Source organism: Gadus morhua, chromosome 20 (genome assembly GCF_902167405.1).
Source record: "Gadus morhua chromosome 20, gadMor3.0, whole genome shotgun sequence".
Classification (NCBI taxonomy): Eukaryota; Metazoa; Chordata; class Actinopteri; order Gadiformes; family Gadidae; genus Gadus; species Gadus morhua.
In genome coordinates, this window is record NC_044067.1 from 18867714 (window position 1) to 18885845 (window position 18132).

General features: G+C 42.7%; 2 protein-coding genes and 1 non-coding gene across 6 annotated transcripts; all 3 read right to left on the reverse strand.

The window, feature by feature from the left end:
- Positions 1–1568: 1568 nt before the first annotated feature.
- Positions 1569–6417, reverse strand: LOC115533175 (C-X-C chemokine receptor type 2-like). 2 transcript variants are annotated; one of them, XM_030343510.1, is made up of 3 exons: positions 5852–6417; positions 5638–5643; positions 1569–4490 (listed from the first exon to the last, which is right to left on the reverse strand). In XM_030343510.1, the coding sequence occupies exons 1-3, from the start codon at positions 5934–5936 to the stop codon at positions 3418–3420; spliced, it is 1164 nt and encodes a 387-aa protein (XP_030199370.1). In that variant the 5' UTR covers positions 5937–6417; the 3' UTR covers positions 1569–3417. The 2 variants fall into 2 exon arrangements, with proteins under 2 accessions (XP_030199370.1, XP_030199371.1); XM_030343511.1 differs by lacking the exon at positions 5638–5643 and having other exon boundaries at positions 5852–6412.
- Positions 6418–7686: 1269 nt separating this feature from the next.
- Positions 7687–12140, reverse strand: nabp1a (nucleic acid binding protein 1a). 3 transcript variants are annotated; one of them, XM_030343513.1, is made up of 6 exons: positions 11238–12140; positions 10649–10787; positions 10265–10336; positions 8907–8991; positions 8771–8822; positions 7687–8567 (listed from the first exon to the last, which is right to left on the reverse strand). In XM_030343513.1, exons 1-6 carry the CDS (start codon positions 11332–11334, stop codon positions 8350–8352), a joined length of 663 nt encoding a protein of 220 aa, XP_030199373.1. In that variant the 5' UTR covers positions 11335–12140; the 3' UTR covers positions 7687–8349. The 3 variants fall into 3 exon arrangements, with proteins under 3 accessions (XP_030199373.1, XP_030199372.1, XP_030199374.1); XM_030343512.1 differs by having other exon boundaries at positions 8753–8822; XM_030343514.1 differs by lacking the exon at positions 8771–8822.
- A 524-nt stretch (positions 12141–12664) lies between these two features.
- Positions 12665–12746, reverse strand: trnas-cga (transfer RNA serine (anticodon CGA)). The gene has a single exon. It is a non-coding gene; the product is annotated as a tRNA-Ser (tRNA).
- Between the last annotated feature and the right edge of the window lie 5386 nt (positions 12747–18132).

Consider the following 18132-nt stretch of genomic DNA (forward strand, 5'->3'; position numbering starts at 1 on the left):
TAGATAAAGATATAGACATAGGTATAGGTACTTATCTATATCTATAGATATACCATCTATACATTTATAAATATTTATGTCTATACATCTATATCTATAGATATCCCAACAATATATACAGGTATGGATCTATATATCAATAGACATAACTACCTAGATATGAGCTATATGAGAGAGAGAGAGAGAGAGAGAGAGAGAGAGAGAGAGAGAGAGAGAGAGAGAGAGAGAGAGAGAGAGAGAGAGAGAGAGAGAGAGAGAGAGAGAGAGAGAGAGAGAGAGAGAGAGAGAGAGAGAGAGAGAGAGACAGAGACAGAGACAGATATTTGTTGATGCCCGTGATGCCACTAATTAGAATGTTACGTCAGCAATAAAGACAGATCATATGTTATGTGAACAAATGACAGCGATACTGTGTGCCACAGCAATCCATCTGTCCATCTGTCAGGGTTGATCACAATCACAGGGATAAAACCTCTATGCGATAACAGACACACTCTGAGGGAAACACACACAAACAGCAACAAAGATATCTGAGTAAAAGGGGCAGGGACCGGGGAATATAAGTAACATCGATAACAGGTGACACATTTCACAGACTAGGACCCACATGGAAGAAAGCAGTGCATGGTTCAGCATCTTTCATCTCTGACGGTCTGTGATTCTATCTAAACCATGGTTTCTCAACGGGGGCGGTACCGCCCCCTGGGGGGCGTTCGCACAACCTAGGGGGCGCTGGGAACATGATTCCATTTTTGGGGGTGATTCCATTTTTTAATACAGCGCGGTTCGGTCCTGCACACGCCCGGACTCCCATTACATCAGCTATCGTCATGAACTCTACAGTAACGCTTATAAACATAACCCAAGTTCGCGGGTTAACAGTTCAATAACCAACACAACACAATCAAACATGGCCGTGAGCAAAAAAGAAAATCTAATTTTGTTTCATAGCCCGTTTTCCTCCTTCCTCTTGTTCAGTTCCAGCTGCTCTGAGCGTAGTCTCCACGAAAAGGCCGTTGCATTTCAAATACAAAATATATAGGCCTAGGCCTTATTAGGCCTCTGCGTGCGATCTGTTTTCGAGTCCGCGGTGCCCGTGGTTCCCGGGCCATTCATTCATTCGTTCACGGGGCATGGTGGGAGTCGCGGGAGATGCGGGAGTGGTCGCGGTGCCCAAGGTCACGGTGGCCGGGCCGCAGGGTGCCGCGGCAGGACGGGAGACGTGGCGCTCGGGAGTCGCGGGAGTGCCCGCACCGCGGTCACGGTGAATGAATGTTCAATCCAACCATTTCTTCCTCAACCAACTCATCTCTGGAAGTTTAATTGCATTTCATGAATATTCCCTAATATTTTTATATTTTTTGCACCAAAACCGACTCAGAGGGCATTCATTGCTATTAGTGACCAAAGCAAAATCAATGAAAAACGATGCACTGACAACTTTAAGCAATATAACACGTGACTAGGGTTGTTTGCTCAAAAAAGGTTGAGAACCACTGATCTAAACCCTGTGTATCTGAATTGCTTGAGGGCCATTATACAGGTAGATAATGAGGTCAGAAAAGTAATGAGCTCATCCAATGATTTAATATGTTACAGTATGAGGCAGACAGTGTTCTTGAAGAGATTCAAGTTTTATCAATAAATGCAGAAAGAGTAAACATAACACAGATAATAACAAAGAAATGTGCATTGAGTTATGTAACATCTAGTTGCTTAGCAATAACCAGTAACATATAACATATCAGAACACAGGGAGGTGCTGTGGGGCAGAAAACCACATATACAGGAACAACGGACATCCTACAAATCCATTTACAATTTACACATTTACAACTTCGGAATATGAAAATATATATACATATAAATACTGATATATAAAAACAATGTTTCATGATTTTTTTTTATTTACATTTAAAATGTCTCAAAACAACTTTTGCTGACTCATGTCTTTTTTACAACTCACCAATAAGTGCATGCCTCTTGTTGACAGAAGTATTACGCACGCACGCACGCACACACACACACACACACACACACACACACACACACACACACACACACACACACACACACACACACACACACACACACACACACACACACACACACACACAGTGGCGGACTGGGACAATAATTCAGGCCGGGAATTTGATGCCATTCCAGGCCACCCTTCTCATGCAGACCACCATACCTCTAGTTGTGTATTCTAACACTATTTGATAGTTAAAAGAGATTTAGGAGTGACCGATGAGTTATCTATTTGAATATATGATTTTCATTGCAAACCCTGTTTTCAAATGTTATAGCAATGGATGAATACTCAAAAACTATTGAGGACAGCAGCCATAGGATACACAAATGTAATCTTTTTCACCTCTTTTCCGTTCCTTAGTAATTGGCATTAGCGCGTCTTTCGCTTCGCCATTTAATTCCTATTATCGCATGTCTTCTTCGTGTAATAAAAACTGATAGCTCATCCTCAAAAAGCACTATAGCTGTCCCAAACGATTATTTTTCTAACGACTAATCGAGCGATTATTTTTTCGATTAGTCGACTAATCGAACGACTTTTTTTTTTTTTTTTTAACATGACAAAAGTTCTCTTTTCACCAGAGTATAAAATCCGAACCCGACAAAGTCTATTAATATTTCATAATATTGTAATGACCACGGAAGAGGCAGTGAATGAAGTGATTAGACAGCTTAGATACCTAATAAACCGTTGGAACACGCAAGACCGGTCACCATAGCAACGCTGGTAAACAAACCCTCGGAGCTCGGCTTTTGGCCGAGTTTTATACCATATAAAGGAATGAAGACATTTAATGGTCCAAATATTATTAATAAATATTCGAATATATTCAAATATTAATATTAATAAACATACGAACTTTTATCTTTTGTATACTACTGCGACTGCTTGATAAACGAACATTCCAGGTCGGGGAAGGGGGAAAATCAACAGAACTTGCGGTGGTTTGCGGCCATCCTGAACCAGAGCTCCCGGGTGTTTTCTTTTTAAATGCTCGTGCATTGCCGAGCATTGTCTGTGGCGAGGGCTTTACGTTTTCTGTCCCTCTCTCTCTCTGCTCCACCTTTCCTCTTTTTCTGACTCTCAATTTCTCTCGACTACTGGAATGAAGACAGCGGAGCTAATTGGTTGTTGTGTTACGCCGACAGGTCGCCGAGCGGCGTTATTACGTAACTAGATGGATCGATTTGATTGGCCCGGGCGTCAGTCACTCAGTCCGGTGACTGTTCAAGGCAGGCCAGGAGGACAATCAGGCCACCGGGAAACGTCCCGGTGCTCCCGACGGCCAATCCGCCACTGCGCGCGCGCGCACACACACACACACGCACGCACGCACGCACGCACACACGCACACACGCACACACACACACACACACACAGAGTTATAGGATCGTGGATGGCTTTTCCGTTGATGAGGACCCGCTCGGTCTAGGCGTCTGCGTGCGCTCAAGAAATCCCGTCTGCTGGATCACTGACTCCAACCTCCCTCTGAACTTCCTGCCCACAAACGCGTAAAGCACTGGGTTCACACAGCTGTGCAGCAGCCCCAGACTCTGCGTGGCGAACACGGCTCGGTCCATGGTGTTCCGCGTCAGGCACTGGTACGGCCCGGTCCCCGCCCGAAGGAAAGTGTCGATGATCACCGCCAGGTGGTAGGGCGTCCAGCACACCAGGAAGGCCACCACCAACACCACGATCACCTGCATGGCGCGCTGCCGCTGGAAGCCGCCCTTGGTGCGCAGGAGGCGCCGCATGGTGGTCCCGTAGCAAAGCAGCATCACAATCAACGGGAAGACAAAGCCCAGGGTGTGGCTGAGCCCCCTGGTGGCCAGCCTCCATTCCTGGACGCTGCCCGGGTCGTAATGCTCGGTGCAAACGCTCAGCTGCGTGCCGTTGGACGAGTCGGTTGAAGGGTTGGCAGAGTTCAACAGCCCCGGCAGAGACAGCAGTCCCCCCGTGAACCACACGGCGGCGCAGACGCACCAGTTCACCAGTCGGCGGCTCACCTTGTGAGTGTCTTTGGCGCGGACGATGGCCAGGTAGCGGTCCACGCTGATGCAGGCCAGGAAGAGGATGCTGACATAGAAGCTGAATTCCTGGAGGATGCTGACCATTTTGCACATGGCGTCGCCGAACACCCAGCCCAGCGTCACGGAGGTGGCCCAGAAGGGGAGAGTCACGGCCAGGAGGATGTCGGCCACGGCCAGGTGGAGGAGGTAGAGATCGGAGGAGGAAAGGGGTTGCTTGTTCAGGCAGATCACCAGCCCGACCAGAAGGTTCCCAGGGATGGCCAGCAGAAAGACGAGCACGTAGAAGACACTCATGCCAATCATGGCCGTGTCGGAGATAGGCGAGGGGTTGCATGGCTGAGTGATGGGATCAATCCAGAAATCTGTGCCGTTGTACGTTATGTTCAGCTCCTTGAAGATGGCGTCGATGTCAGCGAGGGAAAGTTCTGCAAATTACAAGAAAATACAACATTTGGGCCTTTTTCTAATAAGGATCCAAAAATGGGGTTTGGTTATGTTGCCTTTCAAAAACAAGAGGGGTTCGCAACCGATATGTTTTGATAATGTAACAATGTATGTTTCACAACAGTCTGGTTGTGACCAACCCATGTTCGCTCTGTGAAATGTATTTTGAAGTCGTGAACTACAACACTCATGATTGGGGAGCGTTGTAATGTTATCGTGCTCACTAAAGAAGCAACTGTAAAGTTGTTTGTGGTGCTTAAACTAGGATGGCAGTGGCGTGTTGAGTGAACAGCAAAGCCAAAGACGCTTTGCAGATTTGATAAACGGGCAGGTTTACGGAAAACATAAAGGCAAAAGGCCCAAGACAAATGCTAAACCCACAAGGCAAATGCAAGACCCACAACATAATGGAAGTCAAAAGAGGGTTTACAATGAAACTGACGTCTCAGCCACCGTATTTATCAGAGTAGCATTTCCATTGAAACCATAAATGATATCATTTAGCATACCATTCAATTATTATAGTTGTATTATAAGCCCAACTGAAAAAAAATCTAAGCAATTTCAGCTGTCGCAATGTTTTGATATGTGTTGAAATATCAAAATGGATGTTTAAGGAGATTATGGCCTAAATTATATTAGACATTTGCATAACATTGCAAATAATCATGTTAAAGAAGCCAAGGATTATTAGGATACAAATCAATACAATTTCATTCTGAATGCTTGGTGAATACAAAACACAATGCCTAAATTGCAAGGATGCTTCCTTAAAAGCGGAGAAATATAGGTGAGACAAGCGCCAAGAGATGGCCTACTTGAAAGATCAGGGTTCAGTATACTGAGAGAATATACCAGCTCACCACTTATTTACCAATCAATCACAATTGAAAAGTTATCTTTATAGAAAATTGTCTATGGTAAGGATAGGCTACATACAGAAGACCTGAAAGGCATCATAAAGATTGTAACAAATTATAAATGAAAAAAATGATATGTAAATCTAAAGTTCGAATGCTTCTAAGTAGTTCTTCATGATGAACTTATTACAAAAAAAGTGGTTCAAAAGTAGGCATATGGAGCTTGATTTCTGACTAAATACTAATATTAAATAAAAAGTGTACTCACTTCCGTCTTTAACAGCAGATGTTTATGAAAAACAAACGTTAATAAAACCATAACATATAATAGAATATTGGCCTATAAATGTGTATAGGCAGTATTTATTAATATTGCCCTTTGTGCTGTGACCACCATATTTTTCATCTGAGATTAATATAATGGGCTTCAATTTATCATATTATAACCATCTCCATGTGGATAGAATAATGTAAACGCTCACCAGCCATTGTGTGTTCTTGTCTGCTGTCTGATGGTATATCCCTTAGACAGCAGCGCTTCTGACTATATCTCCATACTCCTCCCATCCTCTGTTCAGTTCCCTGTTTGTACACAGTCCGAAGAAAACGTCAGATGGCTTTGATGATGCATCATCACTTAGATACTGGATACCCATAGCATGGTATATATGGCTGCATGTGTTCTGTAGTTGTAGTAGCCCTATACATTTTTTTAAATTACATACTTCTGCAAGTATGTCAGTAGGATATATGAGTGGATATTGTTTACTTACATTGTTGCATTTTAAACGTTTGTTTTACTCACATTACAAATTACATGGGTGCTCTATTAAGCTTACATTTTATATCTAAACTTAAAAAGATAGTTAGCCATACTTTTAGGCTATTCTTTTATCTCAAACCTAGTTTCATTATAAAAAAAGCCCCAGTGTTTCTATGACACATTGTCATTGGATGACGGAGTGACCAAAAACCACAAGTCCAAAACAAACTCATGTGATACAGTTTCTCTTTTCATTTTGATTTGAACAGACATCACCATGTCCTTGCGCCATAATTATCTATTACTCTGCAATTAAAGTATGGCTCAGTTGGCCTATAGCTTTATGCATAATTTTTTTTTAAAGAAAAACACTATAACAAAACCGACTAAGTGTCCGTGTTAACCCTGAGTAAAATTACATTCAACGTGACTGGTTTGTTTTTAATGCTGGGAATAATAATGTGGTGGGAGGAAGTCCCGATCTCGTGATCAGCAGGACGTTTTGACACGCGGGGGAGGCCACCACGCTTCCTGATGCAACTTCTCATAAGCCCAGTATCACAAGGGCATGCATGACTTAACTAGAATAACCACATGGCATGCACATGTTTAGTTCTACTCTGTATGGAAACGAGTCCATCAACTTGATAATGGTGTTTTTAAACTTTTTAGCCAGATTTGTCTTGCTTTCTTAATTTCAGTGACTCAAAGTATAATAAGGTCTTTGGAGGATTGCAGATATTGATAGAGGTATAGTATTGCTAGGTCTATCCATCATCACATAATACCCTCAAGTTAATTATGTAGTTTTACTTGTTCAAATGAGTTTAAATCATTGACCGCCATAAAAGGAGAGTAGGCTTGTGTGTTGGAGTCATGAGGGACATAAACATATGGAGCCTGCATTCATGGTGACTTTTTAAACTTAAGGCATGATTTGAAGAAACATCAAGGTGCTTGGTGTAACATGAGATACAGCACTGAAGTGCAACTATCACATTTCAAAAATACATCACAGAACCAATGCTGAAGACTTGATCGATTTCCTTGTCATGTTGATATAAAAAAAAAATCACCTTGTTAATGGGCCTTATACACAATAAAGTGGTTCATTCCAATTAACTGGATACTATTTAGTCGCAAGATTGTCTTCCTTCTGAGGCTTGCCCTAGTAAGGTGGCATAAGTGACTTATTATCCTTATTTTATGCTGCGTACATGCTTAGCCACGTCAATACAGACAGAACCAATGTATAAACGGGACTGTATGTGTGCATTTAGAGATAAAAAATAAATGCACCGTTAGGTCTTGATGGGCAATAGACCTGTTTTAGACTGAGCATTCAATGCACAACATCTACTTCCGGTATTTGATTACTTTCACGTTCAGTAGGGTCACTGTTGAGATTTTAAGTTTATAGTCGTTTCCCCAATATTAAATGAAATCTTTTGTCAAGACATTTTGATAGGATAGAAAGATAGGATGGTGGCAAACCATTGGTTACCTGTAAATAATAGTTTAGACTAGATTTACAAACTAGAGAAAATCCCAAAATGTCATGTAAAAATCTTAACATTTATTTGTTAAACCTCTTTGCCAGTGATTCCAAAAATGGTCCTTAAAAGCCAAACACTAATGAGAATCCATTGACCCCAGTTGTTATACACCTCATACATGATAAATCACCACCTTTCGCTTTACAGTCACTCACAAGGTTTGTTACAAAAACAAAGGAAGTCGCTTCACGAGAGCATTCAGTCCAAGTACTCATGATCACCCCCTTTAAGGCTTTGTTTTCCTCCTGCCTCCGCTGAAACGTGGTTTGCTGAAGTATAAATGACCGCCATAATTTAAGTGAAAACAAAAGTGCATTGAGTGTTCAAGTAGGGTGTATAGATTCATAAAACAAGACGTGGCTGGGTGTGAGGGGGAGGGTAACACTGGCATATGACAGGCGGTGTCCACAGCGAGCGTGTGTCCGCCCAACGCCATGCAGTGGCGTCTCACCACCGCTCAGACGGAGCCAAGACACCAGCCCTATACTCAATACACAAGTGACTAGGGTTTAAAAATAACAAAAACTTTTGATATATATGTATAAAAACACCTGTACTAGACGCCACCAGAGTGGATTATTTTGTTTCCGGGTTGGTGAGCATCAGGTTTGGCAACAGTGTCAGCTGAACGAAGAAGGAGCCTAAACTCTAAAGGCGAGCTTCATCTCTTGGCACGCCGGGGGTCTCTGCCGTTGCTAATGGTAACCGAGGGCTTGGTGGCGGGCGGGGCTCCGGTGGCGGTGACCGGGGGCGGGGCTCCGTTCCCTGGCGAGCGTCCATTGGGCCGGCCCGTGGGACCGAACGATGAGTCCCGCGTTGCACCGGGCGGAGGGTTGTTGTTGTTGTTGCTGTTGACAAAAGGCTGCATGGTACCATTACCTGGGGAGAGAGGAGGAACAACACACGTCTCAACAACTCACCATGAAACCATCAGTGAGCCGCTGGGAAACGCAGGGGGAGAGATCTCCCCTTTAGGGATGAATTAAAGAGTGCCGTCTTGATGAGGCTGGCACAATTGGGGACATTACGAGGAAATTTGTGGTTGATTAAAGGTCAAATCATACCTGGCGGTGCAGATGTACCTGAATTTTGATTGGGTGGGGAGTTTCCCCTTGGATTCTGGTCGGGTTTACCCTGTTGGTAAAACAATTATGATACGCTATAAAATATGGACTGATTGTTTTTGGTGTGCATGGTCATTGTTTAGGGGCTACTCACAGACTTGTTTTGCTGGTTGGACTGAGCTTGTAGGTCTGGGTTTGGTTCACTAAAATTGGGCACTTCCGAATACACCATGCAGAACCTGGATGGGGGAAAAGACAATGTTGATTTAGCTTCCAAGAAATTAGCTTTCCATTGACTCGTCTATAATCTAATGTTGTCAGTTGTAAACCTAAATATTAACCAGCAAAACTATCCGTTAGGGCTGTCTGATTCTGGTCGGTTGGTCGATATGCAGTGCAAATTCTCATTGGACGGACAATCGCTGGTGTTCCTTTTATGAGGAGAATCCATTATCTTCGAGGCGAGATAAAAAAATGCGGACCGATGTATTTTCTGACATTAGATTAGATCTGAGTGACATTGATGGCTTTGGAGTTTCTCTTTTAATAGGCATCAAACTTAATTGCACCATATAGAAGAAGCAGTCGGTGTGGCACCTTTTGTTGAAAAGGATGAATGAATGTAAGTAGGCGTACCATCTAAAACGTTAGGCATAGGGAGAGGTTTTTCCCCTTTGTCTGCGAATTCCAATAACTTTAGTTTTTAATGCTCCATAGGCTTTGAGAATGAACATAACAGAATTGGCATCTTGGCACAAATCGCAATACCAGCAGTAATTGGACCACTTCTATTAAACAAGACCCGTTTCGCGTTTGCTCATTTGCGTAATCGAGCACAAAATACATTTCAAAGTGGATCGTCCCACTTCCCGATCTCCAATCCCTGATGCAGAGCGAATTCAAATCACGGGGGATTCAAATCGATGGGCTGGGGATCTAACACCGTAATATAACCACATTTCACATTAATCGCAAATATCCCGCTGCTTCGGGTTTTCCTTTGTAGGCGCATTGAGAGGAGGCGCGGAAGAATCCGCTGTCAGTATGTGTGCAGTTTATCAGTGATACGCGGGTTTATCCAATAAGTGGTAGTGTACCCGCGCACCATTGGCATGTATGCGCGCTTGTCTCTGTGTGCGTGTGCGTACGAGAATGACAGGGAGAAAGAGTGCTATTCCGAGATGAATGAGCGGAACGATTATTATATTTCAAAATCGCGTTAAAATAAATAAAAAAGCTGAATCATTTTGTGGTGCTCGGTGTTCATTCTGTGGCGCTGCGCCACAAAATGAAGGTCTATGTATGGGAAACACTGAAAGGTGTTCTGGGTTTGAACCCCAGTGTCAGCATACTATCAGTAGGCCTCGCTGAGCAAGAAGCAACCACAACTTGCGCCTTAAACCTGCATCGAGACAGTCAAATCACTTTGGATAAAACTGTCTGGTAGAATGACAAACTTGTAGACAGATTTTGACAACAGCCTCCCTTAAAACAGACTGGCAGATTACTCACTCTCCAATCTTCTGCAGGTCACCGCCTCTCCCAGTGTACAACGTCAGACAGCCCTTCCAAATGGACGCATACCTACCAAAACATACTTAGATTAGAAACATTTAGATGATAACAAGGGAGATACCTGAATGCATGGAACATGGAATAATCTGTAATCCTGACACCTTTACAAAAGTGATTTGGAAAATCTATAAAATTTAGATCTCTCATAAATATGTAATCTGAAATTGAAATTGGGGTCAAGTGTGAAGAGGGTTTACCGTCTTGTGAGCAAAATATAGGCAATGTATCAAATATTTTCAGTTGATGCATAACATATTATAAACTGCACCGGTAGTTAATAGTTATTTAAAACAGATAGAGGTTCAAGTGGGGATAAGCTACCCTCTCGTGAGCCGGATGATGTCGCCAGCTTGGATGAGACTGCCGAGCTCATCCCAAACAGAGATGGCAATACTGCCACTTTTGTCGGCCACCTTGCAGGAGCGCACTTCATGACCATCCTTCGTCTTCGTCACTCTCCCTGTTTGTTGGTGACAAGAGATTAGGAACAAATGCAAAAGTTGCAGCATTCCACATGCGAGAATTACATCAGCACGTCATTTCAATACGTCTCGACAAGTAGTAAAATGCCATACAATATGTACATATTTTCTTATTTCTGATTAAAATAATGTAATATCCCTGCATTTATGGATATAATATAGTTAGGTTACATGTTTAATTCAAACATGGTAGCTATAAAGTTATTTTTACTTCATTTTATTCGTTTATACTCCATTTGTGTACTTCTATCTCGAGAAGAGCCATTGTGACACACAAATGCCATCGGGATTGATAAATGACTGTTACTCTGAATAATTATAGCGAACCATTGGTCCCTTTAAGAAATCCCACAAATCATAATCTCGCGTGATCTGCACCAGAAACATCGCGACACCCTAGTTTCCTCCTCATGTTCAGTGCAACTTACCGATCTCCAAAACAATGAAGACGATGTTCAAATTCTTTGATCCGGGCTTGACGTCCTTTATCAAAAACAGTGCCTCGGTTGTGGGATTTGCCATCATTAAAAAAAACTAGCGTTAAAAGCTAAACGTGCTAGTTAGCGCTAGCTTCCTTTCCCAGTACTGACAGGCTAAGGCATTCAGCTAACTAGCTTTTTAGCTTTTGATCGACGAACTAAAAAACGTGATTTTTTGATGCAACGTTAGATAGGTTTCTAATTATTAAATGAGCAGACTATCACTCGGTCAAACGACCAGGGTGTGATCCGGGTCGAGCAGTGGGTCTAGGAGCTGAGACTAGTAGCTTCAGGACGAGGGTCTCTCAGGTTTCCATCGTCCACTTCCTCTTCAGCCAAAAGGTGATCTTACACTTCTGCCAAGGTCGAGAAGCAGTGAGAAAAATAAGCAATTGTGGTGGACTCAATCCAGTTGATATTAAACTAGTTATCTCTTGTGATTTAAATGCCTGTCACTTTTTGCAGAGACGAGCAAATAACCTCGCTTTGCGTGCTCGCACACAAGTTAAAATAGCTGGCATTTGTAAATAATCTTTGTTAAATACGTCCATATATGTGACTAAGAAGACGTATGTAAATAACGTCGTCAAATCGGTTATTGTGTGCACCCCTTGAGCGTATAGGAGCTATGTTAGCATGTTAGCAGTCTAGCTAACTCCTCTTTGTTAAACATCAACATCAGTGTACCTTTTTGAAAGTATGGACCCTAACTTTACAGCCCTAAGCGTATGTCAGGTTTTAAGTTAAGCCTTATATTTATGCCTTAATAATTTTAACAATAACCTACGCTATTTATCCTATTTCACATAGTTTGACACACGTCTTCCCTCCTGTTTGACAATGCCCCAAACTATGCTCTGCGGTCCCGCCGATCTTTTATATAATCACCGGGCGAATCCATTCTCATGCAAGAAAGAGGGGTGTGGACTTGTTAGCAGTTTGGTTGTAATACTTAACAGTTTTGTTGTGAACACATAGTCTATCTATGTAAACAACACAATTGCTTTTTATGGAAATAAGCTAATTTGGTATTGATGGGGTATAGTATTGGCCCTGACACGGATTTTGAATGGAGAGTCGGTCAGGCCGGCAACGCGAGACATGATTCCCTAGTGGAGTGCATTTTGTTGTATCAGATGCATATCAGACCTAAACTTGTTGAACATTATTTTACATCTTGTTAATTTATGTTTCAATTCATTCATATGAACACAATGGTTAAGGGTGCTTGTAGGAAAATGTGAAGAAGAACTGTTTATGATAATTGTATCGGTATTCCACTCAGTTTTGACGAATAAAACGAACTTCGTGTTTGTTTATCTACCCGACCGTCTAAGTCGTTGCGTCTATAAGAGAGTGAAATGTCGAAAATTATTCGTCACGAACAGGATTCGAACCTGTGCGGGGAAACCCCATTGGATTTCGAGTCCAACGCCTTAACCTCTCGGCCACCGTGACTGAATACGAGTTACATTGGATATTTTATCAACACATACATCCATTATCATCATATTGATACTATACTATGGTTATGTTGAATGAATACATGGAATATGCTTTTTCAAAACGACGCGTCGTCTCATCAGTAGTCCACTTATAAATACGCACATTGAGTGATTATATGTTTTTTATAGTTACAGTTATCCACAAACTAGTCTAACATGTTTACGCTTGGGGGAGCCAAACCATCACACGACTAACCTTTTCCCTAACTAAAATAGATTAGCCAAATCCACACCCAACACATATCCCTAATTGTTCTTGTCGACTGTACAATGCATTTATCTATTGTTATTTTTCAGGTTGGCGTTGTTGCACGACGGTGGTATTGCGGTCTAAGTAACTCATATAAAAGCAGCAACACATGATCTGCAAACTACCCGCTGTTTAATTGATAACCAGTGGCGGCTGGTAATCAAAAAAAAAAAAAGTCGAATAGTGAATAGTGTGGAATAGCCCCCCGAGAACGAAGGTCGAGACGGCTATTCCTCACTATTCACGGAGCCTGAGGTGAATAACTCTTTTAGTATATACTAAAACAGTTATTCAATAGTGTTCACGTGTAGTATACTACACTTCGAAAAATATACAAGATGACACTTCATGCGACATTTGCGATGAAAACATATAACGAGTTTGAGATCGCAATCATAGAATATTGCAAAATATCCCGAGAAAGCGAACCAATCAAATTGTGGCATAGGAGTTTCACGGTGTAGCATAATACATTTTACCTATTCATTCAGATTCAGAGCCTACACCCTGACTTGCAGGGGCTGGACAAGCATACAGACCTACTTTATGGCCATTCGACAAGCCATTTCTATTTGTTACCTATTGTTGTTATTCTGATATTGAGACAAATCATGATCAACGTCCTATAGCGTCCATTTTCTTTGAGTCTCAATGTCTACCTCAATTGCAGTTAGAAATATGGGACAGTTGCTTCATTTTGTTTAGTCTACAAGCCGAAAGACAATTAAACGGCTGATTCAAGTAAAAATATACAAATAAGATATACCAAGACATCAGAAATAGTAGGATATGCCTCTGACATAATGCATATACAGTAGGCCTATAGTAAAAGCAGCGATTTCACGACTTTTTTGTTTAATCATAGCATAAATAGGGGATGGATAACAGCTGAAATCCCTTCCATTGATACATCTTAACATTGTTTGGGTGTTTTGATCGTATCAATCATCGTCAGTTACTATATAGCAGGCTAGGCCTATATCTTTTTTTATTAAGCCCTTTGCTCCTCTTGGGTGCATAGGCAGGGGTTATAGGGGCCTATATAGCGATGTTATAATAATAAAACACGTACATAACCAGCACACGTACGGACTACTCGCATATCTACAAACACCACTAATAAAGACACTTTAAAACATGTGTAGGCTACGTTAATTTTAGTACTTTCTTATGATGTCTTGAAAGAAACAAGCTTTCTGTAAATCGCTTTACCTATAGCCTACCTGACAATTGAGCGTCAATAGTTTCGGAGGAAGTTCACAACACTGTAGTCGTTTAATCAGCAGCTAGCATGCACGGCAACCAGAAGGTGTTGAATGGCAACCATTGAATGACTAACCAATCCGGGTACTGTCCGTCGACCCAGAGATTTCTCAGGATCTGAATAGCTCTTTTGCCCCACTGGTTAGGAGTGTTCGCGCCTGTGTTAGGATCTTGTTAGGACTTCGTTAGGAACTGTTAGGACTTTGTTAGGAGTTGTTAGGACTTCGTTAGGAACTGTTAGGACTTTGTTAGGAGTTGTTAGGACTTCGTTAGGAACTGTTAGGACTTTGTTAGGAGTTGTTAGGACTTCGTTAGGAACTGTTAGGACTTTGTTAGGAGTTGTTAGGACTTCGTTAGGAACTGTTAGGAGTTGTTAGGACTTTGTTAGGAACTGTAAGGAGTTGACAGGACTTTTTCTTTAATAGGTCCAGCTACGTTAGCATCGTGACCTCACGTCTTAGAGTACCATATTAAGCGCTATATAAATTTAATTTATTATTATTATTATTATTATTATTATTATTATTATTATTATTATTATTATTATTATTATTATAGCAGCCCGACACAGTGTAGCCTGCTAAGAAGTCCAAGGAAAAAGAACATATCAACAATGTAGGACGTCAGAGAAGGACGGCAAATTTTGGAGACATTTTCGTCAAATAAAAGAAGCTTTCGCCGTTGTCCAGAAATACTTCACGGATACCGTGTTTGTTTGTTATTATCCCCCTGTCGCATGGAAGTGCGATACTGTCGACCAATCAACAGACGGCGTATGTAGCTCGAACTTGCCGGGCGTTACACCGAATTCTGCGACCCACCGAAAAGTGTTACCCCAGGGGGCGCTGTTGCATGTTTTCTGCAATACACACGAGTTTGAAGCGTAGACAGGCACGACATCCATAAAACATAAGGTGCTTAATAAATACATTTAATGATTTGATTAGCATTTTACAGGCCCATACAATGGATAGGGCGTTTAGTACGGTCCTTCACCGTTGCTCCTTTCCATAAAAAGCGACAGTCAGTGTTAAATTACGCTGATTTACCTTTGAGCATTTCCTATTATAGGCTACTGTGTAAAATGCTGTTTAGAGTTAATGTTAGTATAAAGAAAAAAAAGACCCACCAATGGGGGGGAGATCTTATGTTTTTGTTATAATGCACTCGTGCATGTTGCAGAAAATGTGCAACAGCGCCCCATGGGGTCACACTTTTTGGTGGGTCGCAGAATTCGGTGTAACACCAGCACCCTTTTAGGCGGCTCAATACCCCAATGGAGGAGTACTAAGAGACGAGTACGGCTCAATACGGCTCGGTCCGGGTGACGTCTACTTTTGGCGGTGGAAACACGATCCCGGCACCTTTGCGAACTGAACCGACCAGCGACCTCCGGTGGAAACGCGCCAAGAGTGGCCCCCAAGAGGGACGTCTGGCTCACGTCACCATGAGAGGGGGAGACGAGATGGGCTTTTGACATCGGAAAGGCTCCTCCTGCGGTCTCCCTGTCTCATGGTAGCCTACTTATGGCGCATTTCCACCGGAGGGTTCAGTTCGGTTCGGTTTTCCTCAGTCCGAGGCAAGGCCGGATTAACCATTAGGGCAACTGGGCACTTGCCCAGGGCCCGTGACATCACAGGGGCCCTTGACAACGTTTTTTTTTTTTTTTTTTTTTCAAAGTGCAAACATACATCTTCAGACACCACATAACACGACAAAACCCAGATACGTGTGACAGACATGTAACATATACCAAAACATAAAGAATTATACGGGGACAAGGACAGATTACGAGAGGGTTTGGGGAGGTGTTTGTGATAGGGAGAGAGTGTGTGTGTGTGTGTGTGTGTGTGTGTGTGTGTGTGTGTGTGTGTGTGTGTGTGTGTGTGTGTGTGTGTGTGTGTGTGGCCAGATGCTTTCCTCCGGCATCTCCGACCCCCAACGCGATAGAGGTCACACCCGAAGCACCTTATCCCCCCTGATGAACCCCCCCCTCCCCAGGGCAGCCGGCCCTAACAGCCATTAACAGTGGTAATGGAGGTGAGGCCTATTAAGTTAAGTTAAGGCCTACCTAGCTGTTTGCTGTCAAGACAATTGAAACATTCAATAAGTACTCATCAAGCCACCAAGTTCTGATGATAGCGACTTTACGATTGTTTGGCGGCGGCGAGGGGGGGGGGGGGGGGGGCACAGAAAATTGTTAATCCGGCCCTGGTCCGAGGGGGCGGTATAGCCCATCAGTTCCGAGGTCGCGATTCCACCGCCGACAGTACCCTTATGGTAGGCCGGGGGCCTCTTCGAATAGTCAAACCTCCTAACCTTTTTGCCTCCTTTCCTCAAAGGGGTAGTTCGGAATTTTGGACATAGGGCCTGATTCCCAAGTTAGCAATGGTATTCTTTATCACTGGAGACAGTTTTCAACACATTTCATTCAGTCCTTCTAGTTGCAGAGTTCGCTCGTGCTAGGCTAGCGCACGGCAACGGGCAATGCTAGCCTGCTATTAAAAACAGTCTTACCCACTCCACAGTACACCCGAGGTAAATCAATTATAACGCCAGACTATAGATTTAAATGTCTGTGTTGATATAATAATGTTAGAAATAAAACTAAGCTTGCATCGCATGAATCATCGAGGGACTACTTTCTCAGCAGAAGCGGAATTTTACTATGCGCCGGTTAGTTTTGTAACCGAATCACGACACAAGAACGTAAACAGAGGAGCGTGGGACAGAAGCGCAATTGAACGACTAGGCAACATGGTGGTTCAGTGTGCTTTTAGAAATTGTAGAAATATACGCTACAGATGGGCACCACAAAGTTTCCACCAATTTCCAGTGCGAGATCCAGAAAGGACTCAACTGTGGCTTGTTGCTGCTGGCTTGGACATCAACACCGGCTCGTACATGTACGGTTCGTTGGAAACAACAAATTCCTCATAATCAAAAGCAGATGCATCGCTAAGTCCTCCAAACGTGGCCATATCTTGTTAATTGAATACGCTAATAGAATTCCTTCGTTTACTGTACTCTGCGTTTGTAGCAATGACAGCGGCAGGTAAACAAACTAGAGCCGGTAACCTAGGTATCAGTCCGCCGCTGCCGTAGCCTACTACCATGGAGCCTACTACCAGGAATATAACACTGCTGCTGTGACCCAGCAATTCCCTCAAAATGCAATGCAATGCAAGGTTGGTTTTATTTCTAACATTATTCTATAAACAGACATTTAAATTTATAGTCTGTTGTTATAATTGATTTACCTCGGGTGTAGGCTACTGTGGAGTGGGTAACACTGTTTTTAATAGCACTCTAGCATTGCCCGTTGACGTGCGCTAGCCTAGCAAGAGCGAACTCTGCAACTAGAAGGACTGAATGAAATGTGTTAAACTGTCTCCAGTGATAAAGAATACCAAAGCTCACTTGGGAATCAGGCCCTATGTCCACCTTCCGAACTACCCCTTTAACCTTTGTGGAAAGCGTCTTCTGGTCGAGGAGAGATGAAAAGGTGCTTCCTTTCGAACATAGGAAAAGACAGCACTGTTTAAAATGAATTTGACACCACTCTTCCTAACCAACGTCATTGCACGACGGCGGGTATATAGCTGACCTCCAGCGTCTCTAGTGTGATACTACAATTTTCCGAAGAATGACTAAAACAAGCACTCATTGATTCATGCTTTCTTGTCGTATGATTTCAATCCGGTTATCGCCAACAGTGAGAATCACTTAGGTCGGACCTGGCCAACGGGAATATTTTAGGCCACTTGAATTCCAATTCACATGTGAAAAAAAAGAGGCTAAACTTATGTTGATGTTGAAATTAATT

Excerpts from the sequence above, each read along its gene's own strand:
- nabp1a (XM_030343512.1), bottom strand. The coding sequence starts at position 11,334 with ATGATGGCAAATCCCACAACCGAGGCACTGTTTTTGATAAAGGACGTC. Across the intron at positions 10,337-10,648 it reads ATCATCCGGCTCACGAGAGG|GTATGCGTCCATTTGGAAGG; the intron begins GTAGCTTATCCC and ends ATGTTTTGGTAG. Across the intron at positions 8,992-10,264 it reads GACCTGCAGAAGATTGGAGA|GTTCTGCATGGTGTATTCGG; the intron begins GTGAGTAATCTG and ends TCCCCCATCCAG.
- LOC115533175 (XM_030343510.1), bottom strand. The coding sequence starts at position 5,936 with ATGGGAGGAGTATGGAGATATAGTCAGAAGCGCTGCTGTCTAAGGGAT.